The 10564-nt window shown below is 50.5% G+C and overlaps 2 protein-coding genes across 2 annotated transcripts in view; both read left to right on the top strand.

Moving 5' to 3' along the window:
- The window catches only part of MLN (motilin), a 6289-nt gene extending 6175 nt beyond the window's left edge, over positions 1–114 (top strand). Inside the window, exon 4 of the mRNA XM_007460857.1 lies at positions 26–114. Coding sequence (XP_007460919.1) covers positions 26–114 — 89 coding nt within the window. The remainder of the gene's footprint in view (positions 1–25) is intronic.
- Positions 115–6428: 6314 nt separating this feature from the next.
- Positions 6429–10564, top strand: part of LEMD2 (LEM domain nuclear envelope protein 2) — an 18174-nt gene continuing 14038 nt past the window's right edge. The window contains exons 1-2 of the mRNA XM_007460846.1: positions 6429–7173; positions 8892–8932. Of these exons, the coding sequence (XP_007460908.1) occupies positions 6438–7173; positions 8892–8932 (777 nt within the window). The 5' untranslated portion in view covers positions 6429–6437. The remainder of the gene's footprint in view (positions 7174–8891; positions 8933–10564) is intronic.

The raw sequence follows: 10564 nt of genomic DNA, 5'->3' as shown, positions 1-10564 counted from the left end.
CCCCCCCCCCCCCCCCCCCATCCAGAGAGACCCCGGGAGCCCATCTGCATGGCCCATCTGCTGGGCTTGGAAGGAAAACACCCTCTCCCAAGCAAATCCCCCTCCAGCAAATAAATCATGAACTATACAGAAATGACTCTTTTATTTAATATTTTAATTTCCAAAAGTCAGAGTCAGGTCATGCCATAAAGAGGGAAATAATAAAGCTCAGAGACAGTTTGGCCATAAATGGTGCATATATTAGCAAAGCATGTGCCTTTTGTAAGTTCTGTGTGCAAATATTAATTGAGACCCACGGAATCAGAAGATTTGCGCCAGCCCTTCCGTTCTAGGTAAGGAAACTGAGTCCCGGAGAGACGGCATCTTTTGCCCATGTTCTGAGTCAGTGGCAGAGCAAGCACAGTGACTCAGGCCTCCTGAATCCTGGTCCATTTTCTGTTTACTGACTCGAGGTCTAATGGACCAGAGCGTTTTAAGGCCTCTGAGCTCAACCCCTTGCTGGGTAACTTCCAGCTAGCCCTTTAACCTCAATGAGCCTTTGCAAAAGCAAGGTGGTAATATCTGCCTTGAGATCTGGGGATGGAGGCACCAGCAAAAAGCACATTACTATTATTATTATCACTTTGTGACTACATGCTCCAGCATCTATGGCAAAATTACACAGCCAACCCATTTTATTTCCGCCTTCTAAACAAAACTGGATGGGAAATTTCATTCTAATTTAATTTCACGCTAATGAATGTTCATTTATTTATAAACTGGGGCCATATAGGAACCCAAGCTCCATCCATAGGTTACCAGCAATTAGACAACAGTGCCCATTCCATATCTCCACCCGCCTCAGCCACTTCAAGGGCTTAGCCGTGGATAACAGTCAGAACAAGATGACTCCAGCCCTTAAAAAGGACCCTCGCTTGGGGTGCTCTGAATGCCCCTCGAGGAAGCTTACACGGGACCCAGAGCCTGCACACAGCACGTTCACACAGTTTCCAGTGCACGTACTGATCAACCCAAGCACAGCTGCCGGATCCCGGGAGATGCTGCCCAGACACCCGCCAATAAACGGGGAGAGAGGGCTGCAGCAGGGCACGTGAAAGGAGGAAAAGCCACAGGAATCTAGCTATAAAGCGTGCGATTGGAGGAACTGGATCCGGAACTCCTCCTCGCCCTTCCGAGTTCCACCAAGTTCCTCCGTTATCAGTAACGCTCTCCAAGAAGCAAAAACATAAAATGTTCACTGTCTCTTTCCTTGTGGAAAACACAGATTTCGCGTCTTTTCCTCACCCCCTGCTGAGATCTGCCCCTACAGTGAGACCACCTTCCCCCACCCCCAGCAGGGGGCGCCCATTTCTGGGGCGGGGGCGGGGGCGGGGGCGGGGGGGGGGTCCCCAGCATCCCCTGGGGGGGGGGTCCCCAGCATCCTCTGGGGAATTTTCCCGAAGCTCCTGAGGGTTGAAATGGGTGCTATGGAGGGAAATGAGACACCTAGGAGATTTCACCCCGGATGGTCTGCATCTTTTTCAATGGGAATTGCTTCAGCAAGCACAGCACTTAGGAAGCGTGAGGATGCTGTCGGTTCCGCAGAACAGGCCGGTTCAAAGCTCAGCACTGCAGCCGACTTGCCCCCCACCCTCACCTGGTGGCCTCTGAAGTGCTTCCCAGTAATGAGCCACAACGGGGACCCAGCCACCACCTGCTTCTTTATGCACAGCGCCCTGGCCGCCTGTTTAGATATGTCGGCCCCTTTCTTCTCTCGTTTTCCTCCTCCTCCTGCCACTGGTTGGATTTCTCATCATCAGCTCAAATAATTCTTTTTCTTCAGTAAGCGCCTCCATTTCCAGGACAGCGGACTCGACTGCTTACAGGACATTCACAGCCCTGGAAGAAATTAAAACTGGGTCGGGGCGGGGGATAGCTTGGGGAGGTTCTGAACTGAGCCAAGGAGAAAATGACCATGTTTTCGCAAAACAGAAGTAAAGAGAGACACGCTCTCGATTAAAGCTAGAGGATGCCTAGACCAGGACCCAGCCAGCATCAGAGACAGGGAAAGTGCCCAGAGGAACCAGTAGGGCGAGGATGCGGCTTCTCAACATCTGGCTGAGATTTATCCAGCAAAATCTATGAGTCTCTCCAGGTACGTGGCAATTACAGAGAGTTACAGATTACCCGTTTTCATCTGGAATGTACTTTTACACTTAGGACCACGGGTAATTATAGGGCGACCTGAGCCTAGTTTCACAAGATGGAGATGATGAGGTATTTTCTTGGTAACCACGTCGGCGTGATTTTAAAATTACTGAGCTACGTGGATTTGCCATGAAATTGAATACTTAAAAGCAAAGAGTAATTGCCTGATATCTGTACTCTATAATTTAGTGTAATCTAATCATGGACAAAGCCCAAAAGAAAATGTTCTGAAAGCATTACATTTTTCTTCATACACAATTCATTATTGACATTGGGGAATGTATTCCATGCCTCTAAAGGAACTCTTACCCACAGATTTCAAGGTGTGAAAGTGGCCAAGAGAGTGAGAGTTTTGTTTAATTTTCAGCTGCTGATGAAAAGCAGGTAACATAACTGCTCATTAAACCCATTCTGACACTTTTCTGTGACTCTGTTTGCCCCTTCATTGACCTAGAGAGATAGGTCAGGGTACTGAGATGAGGCAGCAAGATGCTGGGCAGAGCTGGGGCCGTTCCAGTCCAAATCTGAGCCAAAAATCGCACCTACATCGTCCCCCTTTCCAACCGTACTCTCCCAGTGCCCCCACCATGGTGTGACGCCACCCATGCTATGGTTCGAAGGAAGCCCAGAATAGCCAAGAGGGATGCACGAGGCCAGGGACAAGGTGGATCAAGGGCAAGTCCATGGTCTGGAGCATCTTTAAGGACCTGATAAATGTGTGCAGGGCTTTTCACAGGAAGAGAATGAGAAAGGAACCCACTAAAAGATTTATGGCTGTTATTATTATAAGGCTCTGCCGAGACAGAGAGAGGTCGGCAGGACAGCAGGCAGCACGGCAGCCCCTTGGGAATCCAGAGCATCCTCCAAGTGGCCCCTCATCTCTACTAAATGTGTGGATGTGGTTACGAAGTAGATTTAGATATTGGAGCTTGTTTTCCCTCTTTTGACTTTAAGAAATCAGGAAGACCAAACGCAGCCTGAGGTGCTCACCTTAAAAAAAAAACCACAACAAAGTGATGAGAAAGGAGGGCACACAGGACAGCCGTTGACTTTGCAATATTGCCCTCTTCTTGGAAATGTGTGTTCCCATACTTGACAGGCCCAGCGGCAGAACTAGAAGAGACACAGAAAGGCAGATCTGAGAAGGCCCAAAGGGGCCTCGTGGGCAGCTCCCAACACGACACAGGCAGTGGTGGCAAAGAAGCACTAAGATGGAGCCCTTCGGAGGGGAAGACCTAAGGGTCAGTGTCAGAAGTGTGGGGACGGTCACGTGGATAAAAGCTTATGGGCAACAAACTGACTTCACTGAAGCTGGTAAAAGTGCTTTGAGGCCGGAGAATGTTGATGGAGGACCCTGAAGGGTTATCAATCCAGGGAAAGGGTGGACTGGATCGGGGAGTTCAGGAGGAAAATGTAGAGGCCCGAGACCTGGGAGGAATGATTGACTCATGAGGTTTTATTCTTTTTTCTTTTCTTTTTTTTTTTTAATTTTCCTTTTTTCTAATTTTCTTATTTTTAATTTAAAAAATTTTTTGGCTGCAGCGCGGCATGAGGAATCTTAGTTGCCTGATCAGGGATCAAACCCACGCCCCCAGCAGTGGAAGCGTGGAATCTTAACCACTGGACTGCCAGGGAGGTCCCTCATGAGGTTTTTTCTGACTGAATTTTCCGAACAGATTGTGAGTCTTCTTCTTGGAGGGATGGGGAAGGGAAGCGTGATTGGCAAATATGCTGTAAGTGGTGGCACATTACCCCAAAGGCCTGCTAGACCCAGCGAGGCAGAGATGGAGTGCTGGGGGATGGGGGGAGGGAGGGCACTGCTGCAAACATGATGGGTTCGAGGCTGAAGGGAAGACAACGGGGTTCAGGTGGGGCTGGGGGAGGGCTGGGGGTCATTTGGCCCTGGGTGTATGTAGCAGCAGCCGGGACCCCAAACACAATGAAAGCTGACAAAGCCCACACTGGGGACCACCCCAGGGGTGGCCCCATTTGGGTATTTTTTTAAATCGCCCCCAGATCCACTGTGTGGAAATAGACTGTAACTCTGCAAAATGCTGTAACATTAACTTTGTTTAAGCATCAGTTTCAAGCCCTCTTAGAATACATGGGGCCAGTATTGATGCTGAAAGGCTCATTCTTTATATATTGAACTGCACAGCTGCAAGGAGAAGCACAAATGTTAGCAACTCATTTGTCATGCAATCAGTGCTTCAGAAAGAAAGAAAATACTATTATGTGGTATATGTGTTAGGCAATCACTATATCAAATTCATGGTATTCCATGCAAACACAGGCAGAGAAAAGGAAAACAACACTTGGTGAGAGAAATCGCACCACATGGGAGCAGCTAAGTCGGGGGGGATGGCGAGGCTAACTCGGAAGCCTGACCAAGCGGAGGTTGTCATTTCCCCCGCAGTGTGGCCAGTGATAAATGCTCCGTGGTAGAGCAAGCGGCACAAATGCAAACGCTGGCAGAGGTGCCCTGTCCAGGGACCCAGGGTGGGGAGACAAGGTGGGGGTGGGCAACAGGACCATAGGGGAGGAGGCGAGATTGGGGGAAGGCGAGAACTGAATTGGAGGGTTAGAAAGAGAATGGAACTTATGAGACCAGCAATAAGTGTTTGGGAAAGGCAGTTGATGATCCATGTGGAAGGAATACAAAGAGGGAGTGGAAGGCAGAAGGAACACCACAGTGTTACTTCCATTTGTCACCACTCCCCATGCTTTCCTTAGGGGTTTCTCTGTCGGGAGGGAGGTTCTACATAGCACTGATGCTGCACGCAAATGGGTTAAGTGCAAACACTATGAAGCATGTGTCCTGAGCACCTTATACAAATTACCTCTTCTAATCCTCACAGCAATCCTGAGGTTTACTGGCCAACAGGCTAGAAATGTTAATTGGATATGATCGCACGTCTAATAGTGGTGGAGTCTGGATTCAAGAACCCCCTACCTAAATCCACAGGTGACACAAGATTACATCTTGGGGTCTTCTCCTACCTATCTCTCCTTATGAAAATCCCACTATCCGGCCACACGGCCTCCTCGCACAGGCTCAAACTGCCCCTAAGAGCCCAAGGGCATTTGCCTCTTCTGCCCCCACGATGGGATGCAGTGTCCTCCTCTGGTGGGAGCTCCTTTCCTGCCAGCATCTTGCCAAGGGCAGGGCCTGCAGCCCCTTGGGGCTCAATGTCAGTGAGTGAACAGCCAGGAAAACACAGAGGCCTGCCGACCATGACCTTAGTTCAGACCAGGTCCCAGAGCATGCCTGGGGTCTACGCCACAAACCAAACAAAGCCCTTCCCTGAACGCATTGGTCCCCAAGTGCAGAGAGAGGCAAAGGATTCCATCTCCTCACTCTCAGCAGTGTTTGTCTTTCACCATTGTCAACTAAACTATACAACTTAAAAGTTGAGAGTTATGTTTTATTCAGCAGACATTCTTAGGACTTCAAGCCCGGGAGAGAGCCTCTCAGATAACACTGAGAAAACGGTTCCGAAGGGGAAGAGGGGCAGTCAGGATATATAGGAGTTTTTGCAATAACACCAGGTAGTTGGAACAAAAGATAACTGTCAATAAAAGAAAACCAGATAACTCAAGTTAAGGAATTTAGCACTTTTCTATGTATGGGAAGATGCAAGAGTCTGGGCTCACTTAAACCGTTCTTTCACATGCACCTCAGCTATCTGGGGCCAGTTTCCTCTGTTTTCTCATCCAGTTTCCTCAAGCTGCACTGTGGGTAGTGGCTGCTAGATGGCGGGCATCCCTTGTTTCCTTCTTGAGTTCCCTCAGGGCTCATCATTGGGGGTGACTGTAACGTGGTGGCTAGATCCCTAGTTTACTGATATGGCAGGCAATATTTTCTTACCATTAAGTAATTCATCCATTAAATCAACATGACTTTATCGAGTGCCTACCACGTGCCAGGGACTGTGCAAGGGGAGGAGGATTCAGAGGTAAACACCACTTGCTCTTACAGACGAGAAGGACTGAGCAAGGTGGGAAAGAAAAAAGGAAAACAAAAACAAAAAGCCAAAAACCCTCAGACCTCCCCAACATGGCAGCCTTGGAGGCTGAGTCTGACCTCTTCATCATGGCCCGCCCATAGAGCGGTCCAGACCTTCTCAACATGGCGACGAAGAACGACCTTCTCAACATGGCGCGGGCCCCGCCTGCTCCGCCGCGGCCGTCGGCGGGAACAGTTCCGGGTCCGGTGTGCGCCGGGGGCGGGCAAGGGTGGCGTCCTGGCCATGGCAGGCCTCTCGGACCTGGAGCTGCGGCGGGAGCTGCAGGCCCTGGGCTTCCAGCCAGGACCCATCACCGACACCACCCGGAACGTCTACCGCAACAAGCTGCGCCGCCTGAGGGGCGAGGTCCGGCAGCGCGGCGAGGAGCGGCTGCGGGAGGAGGCCCGGGCAAGGGGCGAGGAGCGGCTGCGGGAGGAGGCCCGGCTGCGCGAGGAGGCTCCGCTTCGCGCCCGGCCCGCCGCGTCCTCCCTGCGGTCGGAGCCCTGGCTCTCCCCGCCGGCCTCGGGCCCGGCCTACGCGACCTCTGGGGCCTACGGCGACATCGGGGCCTCCGCCGCTTCCTGGTCCAGGAGCCGCGGCCTCGCCTACCCACCCCGCCCCGCGCCGCTCAGACGCCGCGCCTCGGTCCGGGGCAGCTCCGAGGAGGACGAGGACTGCCGGCCACTCGACAGGGCCGCGCCGGGTCCCGGCCACGGAGTCCGTCGGTGGTGGGCCTCGTCCCCGGCCCCGGTGCGGCCGTCCTCCGCCCTCCTCGGTCCCGACCCGCGCCCGGGCCTGCGGGCGACGAGAGCGGGCCAGGCGGGCGCGGCGCGGGCCCGGCCCGAGGTGGGGCGGCGGCTGGAGCGCTGCCTCTCCCGGCTCCTGCTCTGGGCCAGCCTGGGGCTGCTGCTCGTCTTCCTGGGCATCCTCTGGGTGAAGATGGGCAAGCCCTCGGCGCCGCAGGAGGCGGAGGACAACAGTACGTCCCGGGCCGGCGCAGGGGAGGGCCTTGAGCGCGCGTGTGTCCATCAAGATAATCCGCCCCTCACCCACCCCCCGCCCCGGTCCTCTCAGCACCAGGCTGAACACTCCCGGGCCTTGTCAGATGTCTCTGGCCGTCTTCTTCCCTCCAGACTTTGAATTTTCCTCCTCCAGTTATGAGAGGAGAGGGCTGGGATTCCTGCATCTGCAAAAATTTCTGTCTTCACTTTCTCCTATTCTCATTTTCTGCCCTAGCCCTCCCTACTAATCTCCCTTTCAACCACGTGCTGGAAGCAATCTTTCTGTGGTCACTTTTATTCTGCCTCTCCAGAGAAAGCCCTCTGACACACCCCTCTAAAGGTCCACCCCCATTGCTTTTGAGTTCTCTCTTCCCTTTTGATTTCTTGCTCTTTCACACATTAGTGCCCGTTTGAAGGCACCCCAGGTGTCACGGCTCACAGATAGGCTCTGGTTGGGGGTCCCAACTTCGCAGCACCAAAGAGGCCACATACTCCACTTCTTTGGACCACAGGACCCTCATTTGTCAAAGGATTATACTAGCCCTGCCTCTGAGACAGGTGTGGAAGAGCATTTTAAAGAGTTTAAACTGATGTAAATGATGGCATTTACCACTGCAGCGCCTTCTTGGGGTGTGTTAAAAGAGAGGGTCCCGTGACTCAAGGATGTTCCCAGCCGTGCTTCTGTCCACAGATAGTTCCGTGATAAGACATGCCAACAAGAAGTCTGCAGGATACAGTATGTTAACGAATAGTTAAGGGTTTGTGTTTCCTAAAAGGAAAATTTGCTTCTTCCATAATTCTGGGCTCTAGGCTAATAGGAAACAGCACAAAGACCATTTCTTTATAAATTTAAGTATAAAATGACTCTAGTTCACTGACTTTTAATATTCTTTGCAAAGAATGGTTGTGATTAATACTATTCCCAGCCTCTAGCCCAGGCCATATCTTTCCATGCCTAGCAGGAACAGCCAAAATGCAGGGAAAGGCTAAATTATGTCTTAGCTGTTGCAGCAGATGGATATTTGGGTGTATGAACAAGTCTGTGGGCACGGGGATCCCAGGCTCGTGCACACCCAAATAATTTCTTGACTGTGAGAGCAGTTTAATCCACCTGCTAGAGAAATTAAGCAGTCCCAGGAGTGTCATGGTACCGTACTGGTACTAACTATATAACTGTTTACATCGGTGATGTCAGAAAACGGTATACTGTCGTATTCACTGCTGAGATGCTTTAAGACAATAGCTCCTGGATAAATACTGGGATTTACCTGGAATTCCCCTCCCATGATAGTATTAATCCCTGTTTAACATAACGTGTACAATTTATAAAACCATCATATATGTTGTCTTGTTTGAGACTAAGTCTGAGTTAAGCAAGGAAGGCTTTAGTGATCCCATGTTATGATGAAGAAACAGGTTCAGAGTGGTTAAGTGAATAGTTGCTTACTATCCTGTGGCTAATCATTTTCCCCTGGGATTAGAACACAGCTGTACTAATCCCTAATCCAAGACCGAGGACCCCTTACGTTTTTTACCGTCCACATTTTTAAAATGCCTCATTTAGATGACATCTTTCTAATCCCCCCCCTTATGTCGGTAATGTTTTACTTACCCTGAATTTTGAGAGTGATCCCTTTTTGTACCCTTTCCCACAACCTGCACTTTTAATTTCCTCTGTTTCTTTTCTTGGTCTCAGTGAAATTATTGCCAGTGGACTGTGAGACAAAAACAGATGAGGTGAGTTTGAGTTTCTCTAGCTTTTGTTCTTCCTCCCAAGGATGTTGGCCTCCATCAGGAGGTAAACTTGCCCACAAAAAGATCATAATAGGATCACTTTCAGGAGTGCTTCCTGTAACGTACCAGAGTCATAGTGTTCCGTGATGGATGTGTCAGACTCAATTGTGGCAGTGAAGGAGTACTTGAAACAGAGAATTGACCTTCCAAGATCCAACCCCCGGCTTGTTATGGGAACTCTCCCATCAATCGCAGCTTTAATGACTTTGATCTTCTGCCTAAGTCGATCTGTGGGGATGCAGTAGGTTGTGGTCGAGGGACCTCTCAAGCTCCCCTCGCTTCAGGAGGAAGGGCTGGCAGCTTTTTAAGCGTCAGGAGGCCAGGTTCTCAATTCCACATTCTCCAGTTGTACGTCTGTGGCTCTGAAAATGCTGTTCTGATTTGAAACGTCATCGGGGAGTTGTTTTAAACACATCTGAAGTGGAGTTAGCCCTCTTAGGCTATAGATTTGTTTTATGAAGCTTTAATGTTCCCTACAAATAATATTTGGGGAAGATGAGCAGCCCCATCCATTTACGAGTCATGAAAGCAGCATTACCGAGGAGCTGGGGTGCTCCGGTACAGGTGGTAGTCTGGGGAAGATACGAGGCAGTACATTTTCAGGTCATAAATCCTGCCAGGAGGAGCCTCGTGCTGCCAGAGGGCATGACTTAGTAGTCTAATTATTAAGTGTGCAACGCCTGGCCTCCCTGAGCCCTGAGTGCACATCTCTGGCAGCCTGGGGGCTGGGAAAGTAACCACCCACGGTCGTTTCCAGGCCCCTGCGTTGACTCTCTTACCTGTGTTAACGAAGGGGCATCTTGACGCAGACAACCAGTTTTATTTCCCTTTGGCTTCTGCTGTGTCATTTGGGGGGTGTTTTTATTACACATATTTATTGCTTTCATCCACCAGATGTCTTTGCTTCCCTATTGTTTTGTAAAAACAGACTCATAATAATTATAATCTGCCTTCTATCATAAAAACTGCAGTTGATGATTGAAGGAAGTGGCCCAGAAAATGGCCAGAAGGGGAAACTAGAATTTTGAAGACTGAAAACAAAAACAGGGACCAAAAATACTTTTTCTGTAAGACTTCTCTGGTGATGGTAGTTTCATTTGTCTTTTATTTAGAAACGGGTTCCCTGGTTTCTGTCTCTTGGTCCTTCACACCTCTGAGTGTATCAGGCCCAAGACGGAATGACAGATATGCTCCGGGGTGCTCCTCTGCGCTGGACGCACCCGGCCCCACCTGAGTGAGCCAGTCGGGCACCAACCAGGTCCTCGCTAAAGACTTGCTCAGTGAGCACAGGCAGGCAGGGCCTGCACCACGACATCACAGGCTCCCTTTAGTTGCAGTGTTGGGCTCGGTTGAGCTGAGATTTTATGGGGTACCCTTGGCCTTCATGGTGGGTGGACACAGGAACAGGCGGGTTGGGAGGTGCTTCTCAGCTTGGGTGAGTTTCTTGCTGAGTCTCATTCCTTGTGTGGTTCAAGCTCACCCAGAACCCAGAGGGGCATTTGGGTTTCAGACACACGTATTCTTTCCCTTCTCAGCTGACTGTGACTGTTTTTCTTTCTGCCTTTGTCCTGCTGA

The sequence above is a fragment of the Lipotes vexillifer genome, unplaced genomic scaffold (genome assembly GCF_000442215.2).
Source record: "Lipotes vexillifer unplaced genomic scaffold, Lipotes_vexillifer_v1.1 scaffold921, whole genome shotgun sequence".
NCBI classification, from domain to species: Eukaryota; Metazoa; Chordata; class Mammalia; order Artiodactyla; family Lipotidae; genus Lipotes; species Lipotes vexillifer.
Note: the sequence above shows the minus strand (reverse complement) of the source record. Positions and strands in the feature narration are given on the sequence as shown.